At 55.2% G+C, this 27,882-nt stretch overlaps 10 protein-coding genes across 10 annotated transcripts; 5 read left to right on the top strand and 5 right to left on the bottom strand.

Moving 5' to 3' along the window:
• Positions 1 to 1,099: 1,099 nt before the first annotated feature.
• On the top strand, positions 1,100 to 5,094 carry J7T54_008429 (putative transcriptional regulatory protein-like protein; the record flags this gene model as incomplete). The annotated part of the gene is made up of 3 exons (XM_051505466.1): positions 1,100 to 1,807; positions 1,868 to 3,959; positions 4,292 to 5,094. 3 exons carry the CDS (start codon positions 1,100 to 1,102, stop codon positions 5,092 to 5,094), a joined length of 3,603 nt encoding a protein of 1,200 aa, XP_051363199.1.
• A 531-nt stretch (positions 5,095 to 5,625) lies between these two features.
• On the bottom strand, positions 5,626 to 6,754 carry J7T54_008428 (putative nudix hydrolase-like protein; the record flags this gene model as incomplete). Its single annotated transcript, XM_051505465.1, has 2 exons — positions 5,626 to 6,245; positions 6,337 to 6,754. The coding sequence occupies 2 exons, from the start codon at positions 6,752 to 6,754 to the stop codon at positions 5,626 to 5,628; spliced, it is 1,038 nt and encodes a 345-aa protein (XP_051363198.1).
• A 404-nt stretch (positions 6,755 to 7,158) lies between these two features.
• Positions 7,159 to 10,017, bottom strand: J7T54_008427 (Structure-specific endonuclease subunit SLX4; the record flags this gene model as incomplete). Its single annotated transcript, XM_051505464.1, has 1 exon — positions 7,159 to 10,017. The coding sequence occupies one exon, from the start codon at positions 10,015 to 10,017 to the stop codon at positions 7,159 to 7,161; it is 2,859 nt and encodes a 952-aa protein (XP_051363197.1).
• Positions 10,018 to 10,449: 432 nt separating this feature from the next.
• On the top strand, positions 10,450 to 10,785 carry J7T54_008426 (uncharacterized protein; the record flags this gene model as incomplete). Its single annotated transcript, XM_051505463.1, has 2 exons — positions 10,450 to 10,481; positions 10,551 to 10,785. 2 exons carry the CDS (start codon positions 10,450 to 10,452, stop codon positions 10,783 to 10,785), a joined length of 267 nt encoding a protein of 88 aa, XP_051363196.1.
• A 482-nt stretch (positions 10,786 to 11,267) lies between these two features.
• Positions 11,268 to 13,459, bottom strand: J7T54_008425 (Deoxyribodipyrimidine photo-lyase; the record flags this gene model as incomplete). The annotated part of the gene is made up of 3 exons (XM_051505462.1): positions 11,268 to 11,814; positions 11,862 to 13,312; positions 13,427 to 13,459. The coding sequence occupies 3 exons, from the start codon at positions 13,457 to 13,459 to the stop codon at positions 11,268 to 11,270; spliced, it is 2,031 nt and encodes a 676-aa protein (XP_051363195.1).
• A 470-nt stretch (positions 13,460 to 13,929) lies between these two features.
• J7T54_008424 (l-psp endoribonuclease family protein) lies at positions 13,930 to 14,447 on the bottom strand (the record flags this gene model as incomplete). The annotated part of the gene is made up of 3 exons (XM_051505461.1): positions 13,930 to 13,999; positions 14,067 to 14,224; positions 14,286 to 14,447. The coding sequence occupies 3 exons, from the start codon at positions 14,445 to 14,447 to the stop codon at positions 13,930 to 13,932; spliced, it is 390 nt and encodes a 129-aa protein (XP_051363194.1).
• Positions 14,448 to 15,160: 713 nt separating this feature from the next.
• Positions 15,161 to 16,276, top strand: J7T54_008423 (uncharacterized protein; the record flags this gene model as incomplete). Its single annotated transcript, XM_051505460.1, has 1 exon — positions 15,161 to 16,276. The coding sequence occupies one exon, from the start codon at positions 15,161 to 15,163 to the stop codon at positions 16,274 to 16,276; it is 1,116 nt and encodes a 371-aa protein (XP_051363193.1).
• A 620-nt stretch (positions 16,277 to 16,896) lies between these two features.
• Positions 16,897 to 17,214, top strand: J7T54_008422 (uncharacterized protein; the record flags this gene model as incomplete). The annotated part of the gene is made up of 1 exon (XM_051505459.1): positions 16,897 to 17,214. The coding sequence occupies one exon, from the start codon at positions 16,897 to 16,899 to the stop codon at positions 17,212 to 17,214; it is 318 nt and encodes a 105-aa protein (XP_051363192.1).
• A 787-nt stretch (positions 17,215 to 18,001) lies between these two features.
• Positions 18,002 to 21,787, top strand: J7T54_008421 (uncharacterized protein; the record flags this gene model as incomplete). Its single annotated transcript, XM_051505458.1, has 7 exons — positions 18,002 to 18,149; positions 18,665 to 19,038; positions 19,102 to 19,188; positions 19,395 to 19,474; positions 19,994 to 20,026; positions 20,101 to 21,203; positions 21,351 to 21,787. The coding sequence occupies 7 exons, from the start codon at positions 18,002 to 18,004 to the stop codon at positions 21,785 to 21,787; spliced, it is 2,262 nt and encodes a 753-aa protein (XP_051363191.1).
• Positions 21,788 to 25,317: 3,530 nt separating this feature from the next.
• Positions 25,318 to 27,325, bottom strand: J7T54_008420 (Fork head domain transcription factor-like protein; the record flags this gene model as incomplete). The annotated part of the gene is made up of 3 exons (XM_051505456.1): positions 25,318 to 26,091; positions 26,155 to 26,405; positions 26,467 to 27,325. The coding sequence occupies 3 exons, from the start codon at positions 27,323 to 27,325 to the stop codon at positions 25,318 to 25,320; spliced, it is 1,884 nt and encodes a 627-aa protein (XP_051363190.1).
• Positions 27,326 to 27,882: the final 557 nt, after the last annotated feature.

The raw sequence follows: 27,882 nt of genomic DNA, 5'->3' as shown, positions 1-27,882 counted from the left end.
TCATGGATATGCGCTACGAAGACGGAGAGAATGGAAATTTTCTTCACGCAGTTGCTCTGGGAAGTGATCAGGATTTTCATCTTGATATACAGACCATTTTCCACAATTCTGTGGCGTCTGTATTGAGAGGTGGATATAACTCTAAACTTGCAAATTTTGTGATCAATTTGGCAGGGTCCAACCTGACCCAAGGGCCAACACTGGAAAGACGGTCAGAATACAATCAATATCGAGGACATGGCTATAGCACGACAAGATCAGCGGGAGTAGCAATTACATTACGCCTGGCTACAATCAATCTCAACGCTGCGGTTATTCACATGACATTCAGATTTGCAGAGCCATGCTAATGCTGACAGGCTGTCAGCGGGGTCTTTTGAGCCAATTATGCATTAATAATTACCCCCCTACTCAAACATGTGAAAGTGTGTCGTAAAAGACAGCACCATGAGCAAGAACGAGGCCAATCAAGTACGATAGTGACGATATCCAAGAGTTGTTTCTTCGAGACTTCGTTCTTTAGCAACATTCTATTGTTTTGCTCGAGTATCTGCAACTATGTAAACCTCAATTAAAACGGTTGTTTACTAATACCTTACTTATTTGTTACTGCCCAAAGTGCTCAAATACGTACCATACTTAGTTAAGACTAGGGCCTCCAGCAAGCAGACTAGACTAACTAAAAGAGTCCTAGTTGTTAGCATGGGTGCGTCATGCCGTGCGCGTGCCTGCCGTCCGGAGCAATCCGCCTGCAGATTCCTTCACGGCGCAGTCACAATTCCGCTCCTGCAACATGTTTCCGCCCTTGTCGTCTACCAAGCCGCCCTGACTTGAGCATGACTGCATGCTCGTCTGTCTCCCTCGCGTATCGCCGAATGCACAGGGTGTCGTAGTTGATATGCCGCACTCGTAAATCGAGGCTCTGCTGCATAGCGACGTCTGTCTCGTCCTCCCGCCGCGCGCGCGCCTACTGCCACACAGGTTGTCACTGAGATTTGACCCAAGTCAACCGAGACTCGCCCGCGATTCAATGAGTCAACAAGGAGTCGAATAGGCTGGAACAGACACATGCGCGCCCCCTCGAATCGATTTCGCTGCCATGAGCTATCAGCACGCTGCGCCGTCCGTGTCTACGGACGACAACAACCCCTCCAACGGCACCGCTCAGCCCCAAAATGCTACCGCCAACCCGCCAGGGGGCCGTCAGTCTGGAAATGTGACAGTCTATCAGACCTCCGGCCCCGACGCCTACATGGACCCCATCGCTGCGTCCGACGGCTCCGGCGCGGCGCTCAATCCACGATCCTGCGTTACCTGTAGAAGGCGGAAGGTTCGCTGCGACAAGCAGATGCCGTGCTCCAACTGTCGGAGAGCACTGATTCCATGCGTCTTCCCGGCCCCTGGACGTGCGCCGCGACAGCCGAAGCCCAGGGATCCGAATGCAGCGCCAAAGACAGCGACAAGCCAGCGTGAGGTTGAGCTTACAAAGCGGCTTAGGAAGCTGGAAGGGATCGTCGAGGAGTTGAGTGGGCAGATTGAGGTCGAGTCAGGTGGCAAAGGGCCCTCTTCTGCAGGCTCGCCCAATTCTCCAGGTCATCCGCCTGTAAGGCGGTCCACAGCTCCTGGCTTGAATCCTGCCGCGGTGGTCTCAAACACTGTCGGCCCTGAAGGTGACAATCAAATCGAGAACAGCATCGACGGCCCAAAAAAGGACATCTCCCATCGTCTTGGTCGTCTAGTCCTGAACGATCACAAGGGGAATACACGATATGTGTCCAACCTCTTTTGGTCCAAGCTGAACGACGAGGTGAGTCACTCAATGAGAAGTGAATAGTTTGACTGCCTGGGATGACTGACATGAGAATAGCTTGACAGCCTGCGAAAAGACACTAGACGCTTATCGGATGGCGATGTCGATGAAACCGATTATGAGGATAACCCCGACGACTCGCCCGACGGCACCCAGGGACAGCTCACCAGTGACGACCATCAAGCGTTCATATTTGGCTACAAGGCGGCAGACGTAGACCTACTTACGTGCCATCCCCCAGCATCTCATGCACCTCATCTGTGGGCGACGTATCAAGATCGGGTCGAGCCAATTCTCAAGATTCTCCATGTACCCACAATGGACGAGATCATGAATGTGGCGCGCCAGACACCCGAACGCCTCTCGCGGGGCCATGAAGCACTGGTCTTTGCCGTCTACTTCAGTGCCGTCGTGGCGATGGAGCCAGGCGAGCTGCTCGCCGAATTCAATGCTGACAAGGAGACCCTCTTGCGCCAATACCGTTTCGCATTGGAGGTCGCGCTCGCCAGGGCCAACTTCTTGTTCACGACGGAGCTTGCTGTGCTTCAAGCCTTTACACTCTTCCTCATTGTGGTGAGATCCGTGGATGATAGCCGCTTCTGCTGGACCTTGACCGGCTTGGTCATCCGGATCGCCCAGGGCATGGGCATTCACAGAGATGGATCACAATTCGACATGACGCCGTTCGAGACAGAGATGCGTCGTCGCGTTTGGTGGGCAATCCTCATTCTCGACCTTCGCTCAGCTGAAGAGATTGGCTCGGACTTGGTCATCACAGAGAATGCATTTGACACCAAGATGCCCACAAGTATCAACGATGTAGATATCTGCCCCGAGACGAAGGAAATGCCTAGGGCCCGCGAAGGGCGATCTGACACGGCCGTGGCCCTTGGTCGATATGAAATTCTCACGATGTCGAGACGATTCATCGGTGAACTTCCCGTCAAGGCCATCCAGACCAATCTTGCCGAGAAGGAGCGGGTTCTCATTGAAGCGTACGAGCGCGTCGAGCAGCGTTTCATCAACCGGTTCGTGGACCAGAACGACCCACTCTGGTTTTTGGCTTCCATGATTGCGAGAATCATCGTCTCCAAAATGTGTCTGAATCTGTATCAAGCCACAGTCTTCGCTGGAAACGACAGCGGTGTGCCGGCCCAAGACACGATCCGTGACCGCGTATTCATTGCAGCCATTGAGGTGGTGGAAATTGGGAACAGACTCCTCTCAGACGAGAGGTGCGGGCGGTTCCGCTGGCTTTTCGCGACCTACACCAACTGGCATGCAATCGCCTTCAACCTGATCGAACTCGGTCGCCGGCCGTGGTCCGCACTGCTCGAGCGATCGTGGGAGGCTGTGCGGATGAAAGACCGCGACCCTGCGGAGTTGGCCAAGCACAGCGGCCACGCAGTCATCTTCCTGCCCCTGCGCAAGCTGTTCTTCCGCGCCCGCCGCCACCGCGAAGCAGAATTGCTGCGACTTCGGTCGGACCCGGAAGCAGCGCGTCTCCTTGACTTTGCCGAGCGCACAAACCCAGCAATAGCCCGCTTTGGGCCCACCCCTGGCAACGAGCGCAGGATGGACGAGGTTCGACTCAGGTGGTGGGACTTGGTTACTGTTCGACCAAATAACGCACAAACCAGTCGCACGACAAACACATCAACGATGGGTATGCCCCTGGCGCAGGACGCGAACAATACAATGGACATGTCAATGGCACCCCAAGCGTCTGGAGCGCCCGGCTACCAAAATGCAGCCGCAATGGAGTTGCTTGACGACATCATGGCCCAGCCCAACCCCAACCTTGCTACGCTCTGGGCATTAGGAGGAGACTGCTCGCAGCCAAATAACCTAAGCTTACCAAGCGCCACAGACACACCACAGCAGCATGTTATCCAAACGGGGGAAAGCGCCCTGCGGCGGCAGGCCATAGCGCTACAGGCTCGAGCTGCGTCGCAGGGCCTAGGTGTATCGCAGGACCACTATCCCCCGCAAAACATGTGGGACGAAGCTTGGGATGCACTAGGACCGTACCAGCCGTCGCTTGACCAAGGCATCGGGCCCAGTGAGGACCTGGACATGCTAGATGGTGACTTTGACTGGACCCAATGGACGAGCACACTTGCGACGTACGACATGGGCGGGATGCAAGGTCACCCAGGACAGGGTCCAGTGGAACCCCATGGACCGTTGTAGCACCGGTTTTGGTGAGATATACAGACGGCTGGATACGTTGAATGAAGCCATGTACGTCATGTGTAATCGATTTGGGATAGGTTGTGGAAGAGCTTCAATGTGCCAAACCAGACAACAAAAGCATAATGTCTAGTTGGAGAATCAAGTATTGCGTCCTTGTCCACGAGCGGGGCGTGTCGTCATAGCGAGACTTCGACTCAAGACTCACGATGGAGTGGAGGTCATCATTCATCACAGTACGTCCAAGACAACCACGACATTGAACATATCGGTCACATTTCAGTGCAGTCACAATGAACGAACTCGACAACAAGAGCATTCTGATCACGGGAGCCTCAATGGGCATCGGCGCCGCCATCGCTCGCCAATCTCGCCGCCTGTTCGCTGATTCTCATCCTGTTCTCACGATCACAGACAAAGCTCGACGCCTTGTCCTCGCCTCTCCGCTGCAAGACTGTCACCTACGCCATCGATGTGCAAGGCTATGCCGCTGTCAGCGACGCTGTGTTTCAGCCGTGAAGGAGCTAGGCACCATTGACATCCTCATCAACAACGCCGGGCTGGCTTCGGGAGCGCCAAGCCTATTCCCCCATCTCACGATCGAGCAAGTGATGCAGATGAACGGGACCAATGTCAGTGGGTACATGTTTGCAGCCCAGTTGTCCTCAAACGCGGGAGGAATGTATGAGGCCAAGTGCGGGTCCATTCTCAACGTCACGTCCACCACGGCACTCGAGGTCCCGCCGTTCCCCGGCGAGTCGGTCTACCACGCCAACAAGGCGCTGCAGGAGGGCTTCACCAACGCGTTGCGAGTCGAGCTGACTGGGGCCGATATCCGTGTGCTCGCCCTCCGACCAGGCGTGGTGGACACGCAATTTGACCGGCAGAGAGTTGGTTACGACGAGCAGATGAATGACGAGTTTATGGAGGGCTATGAGTCTTTGGTGCCTGAGGATCTGGGTCCTGCCGTGGGATACATGCTCAAGAGTCCGGCGGGGGTGAGCGTCAAGGCCGTGGACGTGGTGCCCAGCGCGCGGAGGAGCCCGGCCAGCTTTGACAGGACGGGGAACGACAGGAATGAGAGGAGGTGAGACAGGAATGTGGGTGTCTGGGGCTGGGGGATATATACAACCAGAGAGAACCCATGGTCTACTCTACCGACCTGCACGATGTGCTGCATCCACATCCGCATATACACACATCACGCGGTCCATACCCTTCAATTGTGGTTGTAACCTTCAACAACATGATGGTCCAACTCCCCGTTTTGGTTCTTGCTCTGGGTTTAGCCGGCTCAGTGATCGCCATGCCAGGCCCTCGACGCCTAGAGATTGTCGCGAGGCAGAATGCACCCGTCTGTCGTCCGCCATGCGAGCCGAGCGAAGAATGCGGACCGTACACCGACAGCCATGGCAACACGAGGGATCTGTGCTACCCAGCAGGCTATAATGGCGAAGAAAGGAAATGAGAGCAGCCTAATAGGCCTGGCGGAGGAGATGATGCAAGGGTGGCCACTTGTTGACTGGCTGGCGTGGTTTGACTTGTCTGTTGGACGTGAATCGAGACATGGAGGCGTCTGTCTATAAATGCCAAATGTACATACGCACTTCATCTCGACTCGATTAGAGCTTACTCTCGCTCTGTGCCTTGAACTCTTTCTCTTCCTGCAAGGCCTCTTCGCGATCTTTGATTTCCACCTCCGTAGGCCCGCCCTGGGCAAACCGCACAAAGACAACATGTTCCCAGTCACCCCCTTGCCCAGAGCCCTTCAACTCTGGACCTGGCTTGTCCAGTCCCAGGACAATACGCCCATCACTCCCCCTGACGAACAGATTATGCGGGCTCATGACCTTGTCCCCCCAGGCGATCTGGCTGGTCGCATGCTCCCGCGCCCTCGGCGAGTCCCCTGTGGGCACCCTGCGGATGTAGTCCAGCAACGCCTGTCGCTGACGTGTCGACGTGTCCAGGTCCGTGGCCGTGTCGGAGATGAATCGTGTGAGATGCCATGCGAGGTAGGCCTGGGGCGGGAACATGATGATCTCCTTCCTTTGCTGCCGGGCGAGGAACTCCTGCGCGGGGGCAAAGGTGGCCGCTGTGTGCTCGATGCCGTCGTCTGGGGTCGGCACGAGCATCTCAGATGGCATGGAGGAGGCAAGTGGGAGCAGATACAGGTACATTTGTGTGGTGAAGCGCTTGGGTACGTTGGTTGGTGTGATCCATCGTGTCCACGGCACCAAGCCATCTGTCTCTTCGTCAGCACATGCGTGGCTTCCACCCGCATTTTCTCAACCGCCTGAGGGTTTAGGCAGGTCAAGAAGGAGAGGGAGACTTACCAGTGTCAGGTGTTCCTCCTATCGAATCCACCCAGTCGGTGAACCGGATCTGCTTTCCGTGGATCTTCTTCCGAGCACCCTCCCTCTCGTCAGCTTGCACCTCCACGAGCCCATCCCCATTCTTCTTCTTGGCCAGCAAGATGCCCGTCTCCTCAAACGTCTCGCGAATCGCGCCAATGCGATATGCCAAACCGTCTCTGTGTCGGCCCTCGCTGCCTTCCTCTGGGATGTCACCATCATGGTACGGGTCAAGGTTGCCGCCGGGGAACACATGTGCCGAGGCAAAGGACGATGATGTCTTGACGCGATGAAGAAGTAGTACCTGGTTGTGAGGCGAGAGAAGGACAACGCTGGACGAAGGACGTGGCGACATGACCTTCTTGGCTGTGGATGTGGACGATGCAGGGCGGCGAGACATGGCAGCGGAGGTGGACGGTACTGAACGCGCGGGCGATGCTGCTCTCAGTGGGATGATGAATGAGGTGTGAGTGAGCAATGCTGGTCGCCAGCGCGTGCTCAAAGACATGGCCACGGTAGCGGAAATCCGGGGTACATGTGAGCATATGATGAACCGAGCCGATGCATTGGTCTCGTGGTGGCACGTCCGATCCCGTTGCGGGGGCCCCGACGCGATTGTGCCGAGGTCCACCACTGTCACCAAGACAATAAAATAACATACCCAACAACACACCCGCCTTTGAGCAAAAATGTGTCGATTGGACCATCACTTATAGCGATGGTAGTGTAGTGGTCATAAGTCGTAATCTGTTGCTACCAAAAAATATTGTGTAGTATCCCAAAATCGATGCGCCCGCTCACGCCTCATAACCTCTTCCTCTCCTTGCCGCGCAGATTGACCTTCCAGAGGCAACATATACTCCTTGACTCGCACCATTTCTTGACCTCTGCCGGACTGACCTCGCCGTCATGCCCTACCTTGTCCAACTGTCCGGTATTGAGCCACAAGGTCAAATCCTCTATGATAATGGGGTCGTAGAGAAGTATCTTCTCGTACCACGATGGATGATCTGGGTTGGTGGACCGAGGAGCGGACATCACAGCTCTGGTGATGCGCCGAAAGAGCGCCTCTTCGCTGTCGTCGGGGGCAATGGCCAAGCTGACGTCTCCCTCGCCGTCAACCGTGGCGGCGGACACGTCAATGTCGAGTGGCGGGGAATCAGCTTGCGCCGGCGATAGCGACGGCGAAGGTGACTGTGAAGATGACGACGAAGTCAGGTTCTCCTCGTCGTCCGACTCGGAATCTGGAATCTCGAAGACTTGTTTCGCGGGCTGCTTCTTCCGTGCAGGTGAGGTAGTCTTTGCCGCTGCGCGAGGTGCTCTGGTAACCCTTTGCGGGCTCTTTCGTGGTTTTGACAATGCTGCCTTGGCAGGACTTGACGCATCTTTCTTCGGGCGTCCTCGCGGCCTTTTGGGCGACTCGACGGCTTGCGCTGATGGTGGAGGTTCCTGGGACTCGCTTGCGCTAACACTGGCCTTCCTCGGCCTCCCCCGAGGCCTGGCAGGGCTGGTGGCACCCCGTGACGCGCCCCTCGACGCGAGTGGCTCGCCGACTTGCCTGGAAGTCGAGAAGCATTGTGAGCCCGACAGAATAGTGGATGCCTGGCTCTTCCAGCACTGATCCAGCAGTGCAATCATGTCTGGTCGCTTATCCAGTGGTTTGAAGCCATAGCTCTTGACAGTCTGTGCTAGCCGGACATCAGAGTATCGCTCAAATCGTGGGCGAACCTGCTGCGGGACTGACAGACGTTGCTCTGTGGACGAATGCAGTTGTGGTAGAGATGGCTCAATCGAGGACACTTGTGCAGTGGTGGCCTTCGCCTCCTTGCGTCTTTGCATGTCAGAGCTGATCGACAGCTGGCTGCTGGAGAATGATGCATCATCGCTGATGATTTCCATGGGCTGCTTCTGTGACACGCTACCTGTACGCTCGGTCGTGATCGGAACGTCAGTACCGTCATCCAGAGCGGTGTCCGATGGTTGTCGGCCCTCGACCTTTCCGGGCGAAGGTTCCAATGCCACACTTGGCTTGCCCAGTATGCCCGGCATAGGGGGAGGGATGCCAGATTCAGACAACCCCTTGTCTGCTTGGACATAACCAAACGGATCATCATCGTCTGCCGGTTCGCGCAATGCCAAGGTGCTGTCGTCGGCCATATCAACGAGCAGCGAGTCGAAAAGCTGGCCGTCGGCATCGCGGTGGCCAGACCGCCAAAGTTTGGGTCGCTCAAAAGATTCTATAGGATCACTCTTGAAAGGATCACTCATGTTGTCGAGCTCAAGCTGGGTGGAGTCTTTGATTGCCTGCTGAATGTCCCTCAACGTCGAAGGCGACTGCTCTCTTGCCAACTGGCTCGATGTACCGAATAGAAAGTCTTGCTTGGTCACCTCTTTCAACGCCGTCTCGGGCGATAGCAGAAGACGCCTCGGTAGCTCAGCCTTTTTCTTTGGTGCCTTGGCAGGCTTCTTTCGTTGTTTGCCGTTGCCCTTGGCGTCGCCCGCTGCCCCACGCTTTACTGTGCCGTCCGGGTTGTCCAAGAGATCCATCATCGTTGCAGAGGGTGATTCTTGGGCAGCCGGGTCAGGCTGTCTGTAGGCTGCGGTGGCCAGATCGGTTATCGTGCGTGCCTTTTTCTTCGGTGCTTTCTGCTTCGCCGGCGACTTCTCCCTGGAGGGTGATTTCTCCTGTCGACTGTTGTTCTTCGTTTGCACCAGCTCGACTAGCTTCCGCTTTTTCATGAAACTCGAGTCCTCTTCAGACACGGTGATGATATTCTTGCCCATCTCTTTCCCACAGCCATAGTTCCGCACCATTGTGTTGAAGTCAGCTCGATTGACCCCAACGGCCGAAGACCTGACCTCCTGAACCGTGGAGACGTCTGGTGGTCCCTCGACAATGTCTGCCTGAGGCTTTGGCGGTGTCCAGTCAAGTCTGCGTTCTGCTGCCCGTTCTATAGGCGGAAAGTCCTCCCGCTTGGCCTCAACTTTCGGAGGGCCCGCCGGGGATGTTTCCTTGCTCTGAAAATGGCCGCTCATAGTGCCCGTTTGTTTTCTCGACCTCTTTGCGCGGGATTTGGCCGGCTCTGCCTTGGCGACTACCAAGCTGTCAACTATTGGGTCGTGTGCAAGGACATCCTCTAGGGCAGCCAGCGAAGTGTCCGCAGCAGCACCACTGGCGTCATCCTTTGCTCCTTCACGGGCGGTGGTTTTCGCTGGAGGGCTGGCGGCATATTTCCTCCACGGCTCTTCTCGAGATGGCGACCCAGTTGACACGGACGGCCTAGCATTGGCTACAGACTCTGGGGCCACTTTCTTCACTTTCGTGGTGATGGCCTTCTTTGGTCTTGCTTCAGTCTTCGCGCGTAGTTTGCGTGGCTTTTTCTCTGAAGGCCCAGGTGGTGGTTGTTCTATCTCAATCACCGACGCATCTGGGTCCTCATTCCTCCCTGAGGCGATTGCGGCCTTCCAATGGTCTCTCGCACTTGTGAAAGATGTGACGACTCCCTCAGGGATCGGAGCAGCCTTGCTGCCACTTTTGATGGGGGGTCGGGATGACGCTTGAGAGACGAGTTCGCGCAACGGTGGTAGGTCGTCTGGTGAGGAAGCTTCCCGTCGCGATGGCGTCCGAAGTGGCGACGAGAGGAATACATCGGGAGAGGTCATTGCGCCGATCGTCGTCAGCCGAGTGCGCAGAGCGCATCTCGGACTCGTGTAGCGCAGCAGTCGAGTTATCGTGTCGGTCGGTCTGTCATCAGCAGGGTGTTGACTGTTCTTGCCGGGGTCGCGACCGTCATTGACGTCTTAACTGGAGATGCCGTTGAACATCGAGGAATGGGTCGGTCCTGCACTTCCAAGATCCACTTGGTGGGGCTCGGCCGACCGTGGCAGCGGCGCGGATCGCGCGAGACTGCCGCGCAATCACGTGGATCAAGTCACCTGATCGCACAAAGCCCTCGCAGCCCCACGAAATTGCGCTGGACCACACCAAATTCAGTCAAAGCGAACTTTTCGAACATCCCACCCCAGCGTTGCCCAATCCACCCCCAAACGACACGTTCAACCTAATCCTCACCAACTCCCCCCAAATCAGACAACATGGAGAACGACCGCGGCGAGATTGTGGACCTGTGAGGATGGCCATTGTCCCCCTTTTGGGGCGAGGAAGATGGAGCGAGAGTACTGACTGTTTGCGACAGCTACGTCCCCCGCAAGTGCAGCGCCACCAACCGCATCATTAAGGCCAAGGACCACGGCTCCGTCCAGATCAACATTGCCAAGGTCGACGAGAACGGCCGCGCCATCACCGGCGAGAACCACACCTACGCTCTCTGTGGCTTCATCCGCGCCATGGGTGAGTCCGACGACTCGATGAACCGCCTCGCGCAACGGGACGGCCTCCTCAAGAACGTCTGGAGCGGGCAGAGGATCTAAGCGACCAAAAAGAAACGAGAGGGAGGAAAGAGTTGCGGGGAGCGGGGCGGAAATGATTTCACGACCACGCCGTTGGCGAAATGAGATTCTGGGGAGTCGGATATGGAAACGTATTCCCGGAGGAACTGGTGGCAATAGAGTTGGCTTGCATCTAGCATTTCCAATTCAGGGCGTTCGACTCGATTTCAAAACCACAAGCTCTCCGCACGTCCGCTGCGCTATCGTGACGACTTCATGGGCACCCGGCGAGCAAAAGCCCCTCGGACAGCCAGCTCCTCTGGGGGTTGATCGGTGTTCGAGGGGTCTGGGACTACTTCGATAGTCTCCGAGCCGCAGATTGACGGTGGCCTGCAAAAAGCCGTGGCGGTCAAGTTCCTAGCCATGGTACAGATACGGGTCATACAAATCCTCGGCGCTCGCTCAAACTGATTGTGTGAATGGAACAATCTCTCGCTTTACTACCAACTACGCGTGTGCCATTACTACTTCTCAACAGCCAGGCCTTCTTTGTAGGCGCTCAGCGCCTTGTCACGAACCTTCTTGTGCTCTACAATCGGTTCGGGATATCCATTCTTCTTGGCGATGCCACCGGCGCCCCGGCTGTAGGGCTCATGAATAGCTTTTCCCTTCACATCCTTCAGCTCTGGCAACCATTTGCGAATGTACTCCCCCTCTGGATCGAATTTCTCGCTCTGCAAGAGAGGATTGAAGATGCGGAAGTATGGCTGGGGATCCACGCCGACACTGGCACTGAAGCCCCAGCCGCCATTGTTACTCGCGAAATCGCCATCAATCAGGTGCTCCATAAAGTACCGCTCGCCCATGCGCCAATCGATCAGGAGGTCTTTGGCCAGAAACGATGCCACAATCATGCGGCAGCGATTATGCATGTACCCAATGTGATTGAGCTGTCGCATCGCCGCGTCGACAATGGGGAAGCCCGTCTTGCCATCACACCACGCTTTAAAGTGGTCCTGGTCGTATGACCATTGAATGTTGGAGTACTCCGGTTTGTATGGCTTGTTCATGCTGACTGACGTTAGTGGGTTTCTTCCTACAAGACAAAGGGACCTTACCAGACATGAGGTGCGGTGGCTAGCACATGTTTGTAGAAGTCTCTCCACGCAACCTCGCTGATCCAAGTTGTGATGCCCTCATTGCCCGCGTTGAGCTTCTTCGTCTTGTTACGATCCCGCGCAGTCCTCACGGCCGTCCTGGCGCTCAGAGTGCCGGCCGCTAAGTGCACCGATATGTTCGACACACCATTGCTGGATGGGATGTTCCTTCCGGCTGCGTATCCCGAGATCTTCTCTTCGCAGAACTTGTCTAACCTTTTTAGAGCTTCATGCTCACCGCAAGGCCAGAACGAGCGATATCGCTTCTTTTCCTCGTCGTCGAGTGACTTGTTCTTGGGCAGGTCTGGTATGGGACAGTCAAAGAGCGTCACGAACTGCTTGCGAGCATCATCTGGATTCTTGCCCGGGGGATCGAATAACTCCAACAGATCGAGGTTCTCGTGAATATGTGCGACCCAAGCCCTGAACCAAGGCGAGTACACGGCGTACTGCTTGCCAGAGCCACTCGTGAGCTCTCCAGGAGGAACAATGCAGGTATCGTGGACCACCTCAAAGACCTTGCCGTTCTCGGAGAGATCGCGCACCAGGTGCGTCTCGCGACGTAGCTCATCCACCTCGTATTCCATATTGGCGTATAAATGGTTGGCGCCCCATTCCTCGAGCAGCTCCAAGATCCGATCCGGTATCTTCTTGCGCTGCTCCACCGTCTCGACATAGAGCGGAATGTCGAGCCTCGCAAGATCGGCCTTGAGCACTTCGAGGGTTCTGAACATAAAGTCAACCCTAGGGGGCGAGCGCAGATGCGCCTCGTAGTCTTGTGGGCTGACGAGGTACATGCCGATCAAGGGGACGCCAGCCTCTTTGGCCTTTTCGCTTGCGAGCGCCAGCGCTCTGTTGTCCGTATGTCTGAGGTCCATCTTGAACCAGTGAACCACGGCATTCTTCACCTTGACGCCCCTGCGCTCGTTCGCCGTTTCCTCCAGGGCAGCCTGGAGGTCCTCGATAGGGCGCGGGATGTCCCCGGTGGTGTATGCGCGAGCGCGCTGGTTGCTCATCTCGGGGGGATAGTACTTTCGGATGACGATCCCGTTTCTCTCGGCCTCGTCGGCCATTGGGTGATGCTGGCGCGAGCCATTGGCCTTTGAGCTTTTGGTCTCCGTCTTGGCTTTCTTGCTGTCGATTGCATCTGGCTGTGGCGAGGATGCAGCCTTGCGCTTCGCAGGCGCTTTCCGAAGAGCCATCGTGGCGTAGAAGCTGGCTGTGGTGAATTGGCGGAAAACGCAAGAAATGTGCTTGAACAAGACGCGTTCTCGCAAAGCATTCATTGTGTAGCCCACATTCTGGGACCCATTGTCGCGTTTCTTTTCAATTCCTGCCTTCAATGCCTGGCGGCTGGACCGTGTCCAGTGAGTCCATGACGTCTTCGGCGGCTCTAGACTAGGCTCTAGGGTCTAGCCTAGACTAGGCTCTAGCCAGGGAGAGAATGGACCCAGAGGAAAAGGACGCCAAAGCTGCAACCTGACTGTCAATTAAACACGTGATTTGTAGCGATGATCAAAACATACTCTCGAGATGGTAAATTGACGTTGCGACGACATTTTGAGACCGCTGGGCGTCTTCGATGTTCCCACCTGACATTGATGACTGCATGGCGACTCTCTTCCACTCGGCTCTGCCTCACAACGCCGAGTTTCTTCTCCTTTAGCTGGACACTCAGCACAAATTTGTTCCAAGTTTCGCTGCTGATCAAAGGGAGAGTTTGGGTGTGCGGTGCTCCTGTGCCCGCGTTCTACGACAGAACTGAAACTCAGACTCGAATGCGTTAACAAGCAACGAAGATATCTCGCAATGGAGCTGGATTGAGATCAATATTTTGACGGCTGGGACCCCAAAGCAATTGTGTCGTGGCCGTCGTCTGCCCTCAACCCTCAAGTAGCCATCTATCCCTCGAGGTAGAGTCGCACAAGAGCATCAGAGCCTCTATGACATTTGCGCGACTGGAGGGCTGAGTCAAAGGCGCGCGCACCCTGCAACACCACCACCACCATCACCCCCACCAATGTTGCAATCAGGGGAAAACAGCAGAACACTCAATCTCGACGTCCGTGTTGTAAGGCAGAGTCTTCACAGCCACGCATCTATGATCTCTGGTCAGTTTCTTTCCGCGGCAGAGCTGAGACTTTGGCCTATGCCGGATAGACTCACGTTCTGCAAGGCTTGACGTCGCCCCAGTATTGCATGTACACCTCATTCATGGCGGCAAAGTCGTCCATGTTGGATAGGAACACATTCACTTTGACGGCATGTTCGAGACATGTGCCGGCAGACTCCAGTATGGCGGAGAGGTTCTGTATAATGTCATGCTGTGGAATGTCAGTTGCTCAAGTCTCATTTGCCAAAGCGCATCCGGAAAGCACAACGTACGGTGTGAGCCTTCACATCACCGTCCTTGATCTTCATGGTGTCCTTGTCAAGCGCAACCACACCCGAACAGAAGACCATGCCATTCGCGACAATGGCTTGGTTATAGATGCCCGGGAGGGCCTTGGGCGCGTTGGCCGTGCTGACTGCAGTTTTGTTTGCCATGGGGTTCGTGTGCCGAGTTCGATGTGAGACTGATCATCCTCACGAGCTTGAAGTCACGGCAGAGGCCGTTTTATGACCAAGAGTCCAAGACTGGTCATAGCATCAACTGTCGGCACTTCGTGCATCTTACGTAACTATACCTATTACCAAGCAGTGTCCACCAGATATGAATTCTTTTTATCAGAACGGCTGGCCACGGCAAAGCATTGCAGGACTAGAGGATTTGGGATGCTGGGTACATGTAGATTCGCGGCTGCGACGCCGCCCGACGAACCCACTCGATTGGGCGAAGACTGCTTGCATGAGGTAGAGTGATGTGAGACTTGGGAGGCTAGGCGTTGCTAGCTCCGGCTCTTCTTTTCTGAAATGTGCAATTACTAATAGCGATGGCTGCTAGTCGCGTGGGAACAGGTATTGTACTCCGACACCGGACCCGAACGACAGTACAGACTTCAGACTACGTTAGGCTCACAGATGACCCAAACTTCTGTCCCCTCCCTCGTCTGCAGGAGGGAGTGAATGTCCATGATCGGCCCGGCCATCTTACGTCGTGGGCCTTCACGAACCGTAATTCGTGTTGGGCATTGCTCCGTCAAGGTTGCAGAGTGACTGCTCATATTCTTTGCAACGTTCGACAGAAGCAGCGTCCAGTACTTGCACGCACATCACGCACGCTTGGACAGCTGGCTTGCCACCAACCACAGAAGCACATCATGAGCAGCCATCAGGAACACGAAGGCGGCGCCTTGACACTTGACTTTGTCACGGTCGATGTCTTTACCACGCAAAGGTATCGTGGCAACCCTCTTGCCGTTGTTCTAGTTCCTGCGGCTCTGAGCGAACGACTGCCAAAGGAAGCAAAGCAACGCATTGCGCGCGAGTTCAATCTCTCAGAGACGGTCTTCCTGCATGTGCCCGACTCCGCGTCAACCAGGCGCATGTCTGTCGACGGACAGAAGGCCCCATGCCGGGCGGACATCTTCACCACGGAGACGGAATTGCCATTCGCAGGGCACCCGAGCATTGGCACCGCTCATCTTATCATGAATCATTTGCGATGGGATACCAACGCCCTGCAGCTCAAGGCTGGCATCTTTCCCATCAGACGACTCCCAGGAAGTCATGCCCAGTCGGGCTCGCCCGACCCGGTCCAGATCACTGTCGCTCACGACCTGCACATACATTCGCGGACCTTGGCAGACGTCCTGCAGTGTCAAGTCGAACATCTCGACAGCCCCTCGCTTCAGAAAGCACACGACGCAATTGTCGCTTCGCTGAGCTTGGACGAGATCATTCGCGAAGCGGAGTTGAAGGCGCCCGCCGTGAGCATCGTGAAGGGCATGACGGCTCTGCTGGTGAAATTGCCCAGCCTCGAACACCTGTCTCGCGTATCGACAGCTTCTCGGTTGGATTTTGACGAGGCTGTCCAAGGCCTTCTACTCGACAAGGGACCATGGGGAAGTAGCTTCTGCTACCGCTACTACTATGTTCCCAAGGACGGAAGAGACGGAGAAGCGAAAGGTGATGGCAGGAATGTAGACAAGGATCGCAAGTCCGTCGAGCACATAAGGGCGCGTATGGTCGAACTAGCATCCGAGGACCCAGCTACAGGTTCTGCAGCCGTCACTCTTGGAGCCTATCTAGCCATGCAGGAACAGGCTGGCAGAGACATGACCAGGTTCGAGATCACCCAGGGGGTAGAGATGGGGAGAAAGAGCGACATTGTGGTCGAAGTCAAGTCGAAACTGGAGAACGGCCTGGCCAACATCGAAAAGGTATCGCTGGGGGGCAGTGCCGTTATTGCGATGACTGGGACCGTCCAACTCTGAGACGGAGCCATGGAACACTGTTTCATTTCGCAGGACGCCTTAATCGAGATAAATGGTTTCGTATTTCTTTGGCAGACTCAGAATACCTGCGTGCTGCTGCAGCCCGTTCGTTGCACCAGCATTGACATATGTGTATGCAGCACATGTTCTTCTCGATAGTTACGTCCTCCTTTGATTCTGAATCTCGAGGCCCATCACGACAGGTATTTCTTCAAGCTCTTTTTTTTGCTCCCATCTAGGGCCACTCGCTCCCTCCGTCGGACTTGGGATCCACGACATCGTCGTGCAGGACCCCCGAGTGCCTCGCCTCGATTTACGCACCTTGGCATGTGGCATGTCATTTTTACAGTCGAGCCAGGTAAGGAATTTCCTTGACACAGACTTTCTCCTCTTCTCACTGAGCCGGTGACATCCGCATTCAATTATTAAGCTTAAGCATTACTAATTGATGTTGCGCTCTCGGCCCTCAAGCAGCACCGAGACCGGAGGTGCATCTCCAATTCAATTGCAGCAACTCGAGATGTATTAAGCGTCAAGTCTTTCGTGACGCTGGTTCCGCGGAAATCGTCATATCCCAACACAAAGCAGAGATCCAGTTCAAACATTAAATATCAGCAAACATGGTCGCCTACGTTGTGTGCCAAATGTCGGTCCACGACCCGACCACGTATCGAAAATACACCGACTTGACGCCAGCGGTTGTGAAACGGCATGGTGGTCGGTTCCTCACGCGTGGCGATCCCATCTCGACACTTGAGGGCGATACATTCAAAGATCGCATGGTCATCCTGGAGTTCCCGAGCGAAGAAGCAGTGCAAGCATGGTACAAGGACCCCGACTACGTCGCGGCCATGCAGTTCCGCCACGCAGCGTCAGTGGGCAGCATGATAGTTCAGGAGGGTCGGGGAAACACTGAGAATCCCGAGCCTAATGTCTGATTTTCCATGGTTTCTGCTATTGGGAAGACATCTTGGAAGAGCAGACATATATGAGAACCGAATATCAAAGGATTCTAGATGCAATGACCACACATCTTGACTCTGCCGGCTGCTGACCAGAGCTGAACTTTGACCGTCGTTTACTGGGCGAAGGTGACCGTTGCAACCTGAACCGTATGTGGGTGGACGTGAACCATCCTATGATAGTTGCTCAGCTGATCAGCTCTGAGACATGAACAGCACGTGTGTAGAAAAGTGCATGGCAATTTGTCATATCGCCAACGCTACTGCCAGACTCTAATACTCCACGCAGGAAACTACACATGTACATGTACGTACGCGATGGACATGAAGACAGTAGCTCGGCTAGTCCCGGCTTAAACATTCGAGGTGACACTTCAATGGGCCATGAATTACAAACTCGTGAACACGAAACTGGAAAATCACACATTGTTGCGACCCACGCATATCCCTCTGTTCTTTTCCACATCCAGCCTGCAAAACGGTCCGAGATCGGTCTCAATCTAATTTGGTATGCGAGGCAACTTTGGCCTCAACTGGAGCCTTGGGATTGATAAGCGACACGTCTGAGCCCGTCGCATTACGTAGGGCCTCTAGGCGGCACGAAGTCGACCTCCAGAGCGGACATAAGAAGGCACGTATGAGCCCATTGGGGTATGGGCAGATGCGCATTGGAGCCTGCCGCATATTGAGCAGGGCTTCACTTACCCTCGCGCCACGCTTCACACATTCCAATATTCGCCGTGCGAACCCAATTGCGAACACAATGACTTCCCCCGGCAGTGCCACCAGGACCGCTACCGCCGTCACGCAGCAACAAAGCGACTTGGTCCTCGCTCAAGTTGACCTCCCTAAGTTGCAGGCCCACCAAGTCTACGTCAAGGTGGAACTGGCTGCTTTCAATCCTACCGACAGTATGTCTCTCGTCAGTGCACTTGAACGACGTTCCAGCTCAACTCATCATAGGGCTCGCTTTCGATCTTCAGGCATTCGGGGATGGGGCAGTCCTAGGCTGCGACTTTGTTGGTACCGTGACGCACACACACCCAAGTGTCGAAAAGCTGCAAGTCGGTGACAGAATCGCTGCTCTGGTTTGGGGAGGTGAAATCAAGGGACTTGGAGCGTATTCGTGAGTGTTGTCCTTCACAGAGGGCCCCCTGACGCCCATATTGACATTTGCAGAACACACTGCATCGCTGATGAAAGGTTGTCTTTCAAAGTGCCTGCAAGCATCGGACACCATGAGGCTTGCGCCATTCCGCTCGCGATGAACACTGCCTATCTGGCCCTCTTTTCCAATACGACGCTGAAACTTCCTCGCGACACTCCTGGCTCTGGACGCCCTATCCTCGTATGGGGTGGAAGTTGTATGGCTACCTCCTTTCCAACTTCTATGAGAGTATTGTGATGCTGACGACTTCTGCGACAGCCATTGTTGGATATTGCGCCATCCAACTAGCCAGACTGCATGGCTACACTGTGGCCACGACGTGCAGTCCCCAGAACTTCGATTTCGTGAGGAGTGTGGGAGCGACTCAGGTCTTTGACTACAGAGATCCTGAGGTCGCAGCCAAGATCCAGAGTACGCTTCCCACACTTGGCCATGTCTTTGACACGATTGGCTCAGCCGGTTCTTCCTCGACTGCGGCGTCTGCTTTGAACGGAGGCAACGGGGCTCTCTGCACAGTGAGGCCGGGCAAGACTAATACCCAGGATGTCCCGAAGAGCGTCACAATCACAGACGTATTTGTGTTCACGGCATTCCCAAAACCTCACACCTATCGCGGCACAGCGCATTGGCCGGTGAGTCCTGCATTTCTGACCTAGTCTCCACCTTCTTTGGATTGGACTCTGATACCGCTTCAGGTGATGATGGAAAACCACGAACTCAGCGCCGAGCTATACAGCGAACTTCCGAGACTGCTCTCAGAGGGTCTGATCAAGCCTCCCCGTGTCAAGACGATTGGGAAGCTCAGCCCGACCTCAGTACTGGAGGCAATGCGACTCAATCGCGCAGGGAGCGTTTCGGCCGAGAAACTTTGCTTTGAAGTTTCCAATCAATGATGGTTCGGTACAATGTTCTCCGAGCAGTGCAAAGGGAGGAATTCGTCTACAACCAAGATTTGAAGATTGGTCGGTTGGCGCTAGTGCCACATTAGGCTAGCCAAGCAGCGCGCGCCTGCGGTCTGCTCGAAGCCCGAGTTGTGACGGACAGCAGGCAGGTTAATAACTACGAATTGTGAGAGTAGACGTGGTAGCGAGCTCGGAAATATTTCAGACTACGCCCAGCCTAGCTCCATGATGCCAGGTTTGGTTGTTTCACGCGCGGAGCTGGAGATTCTGACGAAATTGGTCTTGCCGCCGTGCCTTTGACCCTGCAACGTCAACATCAGCTGACTTTCCACGTCGCGCATGCAAGACGCGGTTGTTGCCCTAACTCTTCTTGACGACTCACTCCCCATCTCCTCACTTGCACAACAACCTCAAAGGACGACATTCAGTCATACGAGACATCTGTCTGACGTCGTTGCGAGACTGGTGCTCTTGCAAATGACGCTGTGTGCCGCGAGTACACACAGACGGGGCCTGGCGTGTCTTGCACTAAAAGCACGCCCATAGGTCGTAGCTTTCGCACAAGTGCGGCATCGACAGCACCACGTGGGATCCGCAGATGCACAGCGCACCAGCATCCATTGTCAGGGATCTTCCGGCTTCTTCCGGCTTCTGAGAACTGAGTCCTGACACCCGGCAAGTGCAGACATCGTGGAAAGAACAAGGGCCTGAGACAGCGGTGAGTGTCGCATAGTGCTGGCTGGTGCGGGTTGCGACGCGAGCTGCTTTGACAACTTCAGCCCATGGTCATAGCATCCAGACCAGGAAATCTCGCGTGGGAACAGTTCATGCCAACTGCCAGAGCCGTGACCAGCGCTCATCGCCGACTATGACTGCAAGTGCAATGTGGCAACCGCTACCGTTGTCAGGTCGCTCTGACCTGCCGGCGCTACTTGCATCATTCGAGACCGGGACGGCAGCGTACACTTTGCGTGTCACAGACCTGGCCAACATGTGGATCGATAAGCTCGACAGGAAGGCCATCTGTATGAGAGCGTGGTCTCAAGAAGCGCCGATTGATCCTAGCGAAACCTCGGAGAACATGACAAAGTTACTCGAGATGCTGCGGGCAGCAATCAGCTCTGTGCACACTGAGGACACAAAGGCAACGTTGAGCCTCGCCGCAGAAGGCGAGAGTCTGATTCTCAAGGCGCATTGCCCTATCCCAGGGTTGCAGCCCCTGAAGTGGCCTTTCAAATTGTCCAAAGCTCCACCTTCAGAGCTTGCCACCTCGTTTGTACTGCCGCTTATACAGGCTCAACATTCCCGCGACCGTGCGATAGAGTCTCTGGTGTCCAGGATTGCACAGAAGGATGCAGTGCTCACGAAGTTGTCGGACAAGCTTGAAGCAACTGGCACAGGTCTCGAACACGTCTTTCACACCTTGTCTGGGAAGAGAAAGGTCAGCAGAGCTACCGCAGAATCTAAAGTTAAGGGTCTTGCCCCGTTTGATTTTCATACGTGGGAGAGCGAATTGTACAAAGACGAGTCGCCCGAGAACATCCAAACGCTGGTACAGGATGTGTTCTCGCAGCGCACTCGATACGGATCGCTCGACTTGGATAGCTCTCCGAAACTGGACGGCTGGTGGCTGGATCTGAGAGGAACTGTGCGGTTGCCGCAGCGTACAATGCCCTCTGCCCCGGAGCAGAGCAGAGTGAGCAGACCTGCCTTGTCAGATTCTCCTGAGCCCGAGGAGAACAGTGGCGATGACGATGGGTTTCAGGTGCAGGCTACGCCCCCTCATCTTGCCGCCTCACAATCCAGCAAAATCGACCAAGTCGCGGGGGCAGTTGAAGACGACGCGTCAACTGCTAGCGAAGACGAAGATGACTCGGGTCGCGTCAGGAGGCCAGGTACACCTGTAGCGAGATCACCAAAGGCCAAAGCTGCGGTGATAGGGCCACGCCTTGGTGCAATAGGAAAGAAACCTCAGGCAAGAGCTGATCGATCACCAAGTCGTGCTACGAAGGCAACGGCGATTTTGGCTGGACAAGATACAGCGGCCTCCGACACTGCATCCGACGCTAGCGGTAAAGATGGCGAGGGCGCCAAAGCCACCTCCTCACCTCCAGAACGCCCAACACAAAGAACCCCAGCCAAGCCCCGTTTGGGACACATCGTTGGTGGTACGAAAAAGGCCACGTCTGGGCAACCTGCCGCTACACACAAGTCGGGCCACGTCGATAAACAGCCAGGCGACAAAGCTCCCTCGGGCCGACTGAAGCTTGGCATGATCAGCAAGAGTAAGGATGCGGAAGTCACAGCAAAAGCAAACAGTACATCACCGGGTGAACGAGGCCGAACCGAGGCAAAGGAAGTCGATTCTGCCGATAGGGAGACTTCTACGGAGAGGGCTGATAGACGGCGAGAGGAACTCAAGCGAGAGCGAGAGAGAAAAGCAGCGGCTGGGCCCGTCAAGAAGAGGCGCAAATTTTGACCATGCTCGTGTCAGTTGGAAACAATTGGCCTGTGAGTTGTCTCCCAGGATAATCGATGACACAGCCCCCTTGAAAGAGGGCAGGCAGGGCTGTTGGATCTCATTAGGCGATGCAGTTGCAATTGGTACGCGGTGATTCGGTCCGCCTTTCGTCATTGTCGTGCACTCACTCCTCATCGGGCAGACATCCCAGGCCGTCAGATGCAAATTATGAGTGAACCCACAGAAAGGGGCGTCTTGTACTGGCGTGTGCCATACGACGTATTGTTGTCTCATCTGCATGGGTGGTATTACCAAGGCATCGATCGACGTAGTCAAGCCTCGAGAGCATGCACTCGAGCTTGCGAAAGAAGAACCCGCTGCCGAGAAAGATACATGTCACATGCAATAAGGCCTATGTGGTTCTGTGAATCCGCCCAGGACTTCAGGTGGCCAGGGTCACGGCAAGGGATAGTGCAGATGCAAACTTGCGCCAGGTCCCTGGTTCATTAATAGCTCTAGATGTTCCAAGGATACCAGGGCTTCCGCTACCCTCGAGCGGGGAGGGGGGTTGCATTTGGTCGGGTTGTCCCGTCTCCAGCAGACCAGCAGACTGGACTGGTGTCCGCAGACACCACTCGCGTTTGTCGTCGACAAGTCATATGCAACCCGCTACTTCGTTCCCCGCACAGTATCAAGGGCGCTGACAACTTTGCGGAGACTCGGCGGTGTCCAGCATGTCGATAATCACAAGACAGCTGCCCTGTGGCCGCCGCACTTGTCAAGGACTCGCTCGTCTTGAGTGTACGGTAGCTTAGGAAAACGGGTATGTCCACTACGGACGGCAGACTTCGGCTCGTGCCGCGGCTCTGCAAGTGATTCAAGCTACAGAGTAAAGTAGCTAATTATGTCTACTTGCCGATGCAGACGTCAGCCTTGGGATCGACTCCAACTCGACGAATCAGACCAGTCCTTTGGATCTCGCGCAAGTGAAAGGTATGCTGGGCAATTGCCTCGAGGAAGGAATGGCTTAGACATTTCGGCTTCAAGATGGCCTTTCCGTCACAGGCGAGCTCTTTTCCCTGGGGAACGCAGGAGCGTGACTTTGATTGCGCACGCACAGACGACGCACGACCAGCTGGAGCCGCTGGAGCCGCAGGCTGTTGATTGAAGCATGGCCTGTTAGTCCCTTGTGGAACCAACAAAGATGTGCTGTGGATCTCCCAAGCATATGCTGCGTTGAATCCTTGTCCCTGTCCTCCCGGACTTTGTTCTCCTTTGGTACTGCGTATTGGCAGCTGCATGTGCGACGTGTATTGAACTGGCCAATGGCCAGCTTCGGTCTGTCAAATGCATCGTGTGTAGCTGTCACTGTCAGAATCAACGCCGAGGCGGCGTCCACGACATGTGCACACTCAGCTCTTGGCCAACGAGCCGCTGTCACCACTACCAGTGTGATCTTCACGCGGGCTGCTGGGAAGATCTTCAAGGAGGCACATCAACGCGGGTGAATCTTTGACCCTTGGACGCCAGCGCGCGCGGCATCTGCGGTACTACAGCACGATCAAACATCGAGTCTCCATTTGCCTTGACGAGCTGGGCCGGCGTCTATCCTGCTCGGATTTGGCCAGATTGACGGTGCGAGCTGACCTGTCACTTTTATACTGGTGGATTTTGCCCCGTGTCCGGATTTCAGCCTCAGCTGCATATCAATCATAAATGCTATCACCCCGGTTTGCAGCTCCTATGCAGAGCATCTAGGTAAGCTCGGCTCCAGGCATGCATGCCACAGCCTGCGACGCACCGTGCAATTACTGCGAAGCCGTCGCGTGGTTGAATGTCGCCAAATTGCCTCGCTATCCGCGGCGGCTCTCCAGTCTTCGCAACATGGCCAGGTCGATGCGGTTCTTGACTACCATATACTACTATTCTGCGTCTTGCTCTGAGCCGAGGTGGCCATTGCGGCGCCGCAAGCTATCAAAGATTCAAAGCAGCTCGCAATAGCAGATCGACGACGCTCCTAGCACTCGGGATTCTAGTCTAGGTTTTGCACGGAGGCTGCCTTGTCGTCCCGACTCCGGGACTGCGGAAGTGCTACCCTTATGCGTTGTTGTCGCGGATCCGGATCATAATTTCCACCACTATCATGGTTTTCTGTCTCTGGCGACTGCACTAACCCCTGTCGACATGATTTGGGTAGTGCATCCGACTGGCCGACCGACATGCGAGCTGCGTTGCCCAGTACAGTCCATATGTAGCAGACGGTCGATATCAGTCTGCGTTTGTCGGTCTCACAACCTTGGCGGAGGCACGAACTGGCAGGATTGCGCCCTGAATCGCAACGAACCCGTTGCAGTGCTAGCCTTACAACATGTTGCGCGAGGGAACGAGTGCGAATTCCTTTCCTAAAACATGCACCACTACATGCACTTTCACATGTATATGCAGCTCGTTCAGCGACGTGTCGTGCTGTATAAGGCCTCGGAGTCTAAGCCCCCAAAAAGGCTTTACGCAACTATTAATAATGGCGCAGAGAGAGATTGTGGCTGTACGAGCGTGAACAGAGCATGAGAATGTGTACTGACACTGACCGAGGCATTCAAGCTCACAATGACCCGGGTTGCTACAGAGGTTTCTCTCGACTTACCTATTCCTGAATGCTTCCCCAGGTCAGGTCCCGAGTTCGGCCGATGTTGTAGATCCTTCAAGATCTGTATCTGCTTGCTCCGCTGTTGACGTTCTTGGTGTCTCCAAAGGACCCCCTCCTCCCTTGGTGACAGGCGCACGTTACAAGTCCGTGTGTGGCACCCTGCATCCCAAGACACGACTTGTTCCCAACGGCCGCTACCACCCTGATCCTGGTTTAGGACGGGAGATCCTTCGTCATGCAGCGCTTGGCGTCCACCCAGATCATCCCTGCTTATGTATGGTATGTTGACGGACGACCCCTTTACTGTTCTGCGACCTAGCCACACCCGCATCTCCGCGCAGCAGACGAAATAGTAGTATCGAGTGAGAAAGTCTATTGCTGGCGATGTCTGGTAAATAGATACAAACGAAAAAGATGAGGCCAAGAAAAGGCAGTATTTTTGACAATTCATTCCGCATCCAGAATTACCACGCTGTCCAGTGTCAAAGATAAATCCCACCATTTATCTTGTCCTGGTTTTCCCTCCCTCCCTCCCCTTAGACGCCGTTATGACCAGACAAAATAAAGACAAGACACCAGGATACTATCAGCCGAGAGAAACCCTTTGTCATCCAGTGTCCGAGCACGTGTAAACGAAAAACTCAACCTCCGGTAACACTAGTCACGCCCGTGCCATTGTGTAAACCATTGTGTAAACCATTGTGTAAACCATTGTGTAAACCATTGTGTAAACCATTGTGTAAACAGCTGTGGAACGAGAAGCTCTTTCGACCGCGCCAAGGGGTCACGTGTGTTGCCGTCGTGGCTGAAACGAGCATGATCCCGTGTGTCAGAAACCTAGCGCCCTCCCGTGGAACGACGAACCGGGATCTGTGCTCCATGCTTCATGCAAAAACGTAGATCAGAAACGAGGCCCCTGGGGGTCCCAGTCGCAGAAGCTATGCGTCAGAGTAGGGTCGAAATCAGCCGTCGTGACAGGCATCGACACGTGCGTGTCGCCGGGGGCGTGGTATCCCATGCGCATATCGTGGTCACCGTAAGAGAAGTGCTCTGGGGGAGTCAGGTGCTGTGGCGGATGGGGGTCCGTCAGGAAAAGGTTCTGCGATTCCATCTCAAAAGGAGATTGTGTAGGCTGGTGGTGGACCATGCCACTGCCGTCGCTCATCATCATCGCGTACTTGTCCGCTGTGAAGGGGCCTTCGAAATGGTGCGGCTCCATCCCCATGCCTGGAATGGGAGTTGCAGCAGGCGAGGCCTGGCTAAGGAGGGTGCTGTGGTAGTAAGACATTTCGGCAGGCGACGAAGTGCGAGGGATATAGCCTGATCTGAGTGCCATTCGAAGCCCCGAACGTGGCTTGGTGACGCGATAAGCACAGTAGCCGTTGCGTGACGCTGTCGCACTACTGGGGACCGTGCCTTGACCAAGGTGATAGTAAGACGATTGTGGAGAGGCGGCATGGGACCGATCCCTGTTTCTGATGGCCTCCGATTTCTTGTTGCGGTAGCGCGTCGTGCTTTGGACGCCGCTCCGAATGGCCTCGTCCGTCAATGTCCATTCCGTCGAGCGCTTTTCGTTGCTGCTACCAGTCTCTTGCAGGGATGCTTGGCCCATCTCAGGGGCCATGTTGATAGCGGCGGCCGCCGAAGCCTGTTTTCGGTCACGTTTGGTGAACCCCTGCAGAGGTCACAAATCAACATCTTGCTCCTCGTTACCGAACAGTTCAGCTTGGCGACTTACTGCGTTCATACTGAGGTTGTGACGGATGCTGTTTTGCCAACCTTTCCCCTGGCGCTTGCACTTGTCTGTGTTGCTCTGGAACCATGTGTAGAGGTCCTGCAGTGACATCGAATTTCCCGGCGCGCTCTTCAAGGCTCTGTAAATCAGCTGCGCGTAGGGCTCCTCCGGTTTGGCTTGGATCGTCGAGGCGGAGGGCTCCATGGGCGGTTCTGAAGCCCGCCCACCGTTTGTTTGTAGACCGTACCGGTCGACTAATAAATAAACAGCATCAGCCTCTCATCCAGAATTGCAAGCATCGAGGGATATCCTTACCCATTTGTGAATCGGGGCCGGACGCCAGATCACCAGCCATGGCATCAAACTCCGTGTAGATGGAGTCGTCTACTGGATCGAGGGGCTCGAGACGCCGATCTGTACCCTCGCCAGGGTCCGGGTAGATATCGTATCCACTGTTGCTTCCGACCTCAATATCAGAGTCAGCGCTGCTGCCAGGGTAGCACTTGATCGCAGAGCTCCCATCGACTGACGAGGGGGTGGAAAGATTGTGCTCTCGCCAGACGCTCTCTGGTGCGAGCCTGTCGTTTATCCCGTGGGTGTGGAAGCTATTTCCCGTAGATGAGCAGGTAGCTGCCGGCGAAGCGGGTGAGAAGTTTGAGGTTTGCGTTGTCGCGCCGCTAGCGGACGTGGGTGAGTCGCCGTACCCGAACTGGTGCAAGTCGTCTCTCGCACTGGAGCTGGTATACCACATGTGATTGTTCCTGAAGTGGTTGTAGTGGAAGGTAGATGGAGGGGCCAGAGGCTCTAGTTGTCGAGGGGAGTTGTGGCTGTGATGGAGCGTCTCGGAATCGAAGACGGGCATTGGGGCTGAGGTCTTCGGGCTATGAATCGGATGGAGCTGGTGTCGCTGGTGATTCTGCTCCTTGTTTCGCTCGACCTGGCTCTGACCGGGCGCCTCTGGTCTCGCCACAGTAGACGCCTGGCTCAGCGAGCCCTCGCCTTGGGATGGTATTTTCGATGTCTGCTCAGCAGCTGCCACTGGCTGTGCCAGAGGGGGCTTCATACAACGGCCAAATTCTGACGTGGAGCATGATTGCTCGCCAGGTTCGGGAAGCAGGGGACTCGTGTGGCTCTGGGGTTGGATCCCATCCTCAGAGTAAGAGTGGCTTTCCATCGTCAAGAACAGGGCGGGAGGGAAGGTTAACTGGAGGCACAAGACTCAGAGACGTGTTGCTTTCGACGCCCGAGAATGTTCGTCAAGTGTATCAGAGTGACCCACGCGTTCGTGTTCCTCGCCCCCGGGCAACCGACGAACCCGTCAGTTGGGGAACGGTAGGAGCGCAGGTGTCAGCCTGGTGATGATGCCGCCCGTCGTATGTAACCTGTCGATGCTGAAACAACGTGGTATCCTGGCCATCCACTCAACGAGGAGGCTTGTAACTGTCTTGCCGCTCTCAAAAACGCTGGAGAATGACGGGTATGCTAAAGCCTTCATAGAGCGAGTCAAGGCTCTGTGGGATGCGACGGAACAATGGGTATGGAAAGCAGGTTCTGTGCTCCCCCAAAGGTGGTCCAAGTGAGCTGACGAGAAATACGGGTGTCGCTATTGGCACAACGACAACAACAATGTGCTGAGGCAAATCCAAAAACACGAGTCTGGGGTCGTTTGTCGTTTTGTGGACTAGTCCAGGTAGATGACTGAGACTGTACCACCCACAGTCGTCAAGACTA

The sequence above is a fragment of the Emericellopsis cladophorae genome, assembly GCF_022114955.1.
Source record: "Emericellopsis cladophorae strain MUM 19.33 chromosome Unknown NODE_14_length_400046_cov_116_985211, whole genome shotgun sequence".
Classification (NCBI taxonomy): Eukaryota; Fungi; Ascomycota; class Sordariomycetes; order Hypocreales; family Bionectriaceae; genus Emericellopsis; species Emericellopsis cladophorae.
The sequence above is the reverse complement of the archived record's forward strand: the minus strand, read 5'-3'. Positions and strand labels throughout refer to the sequence as shown.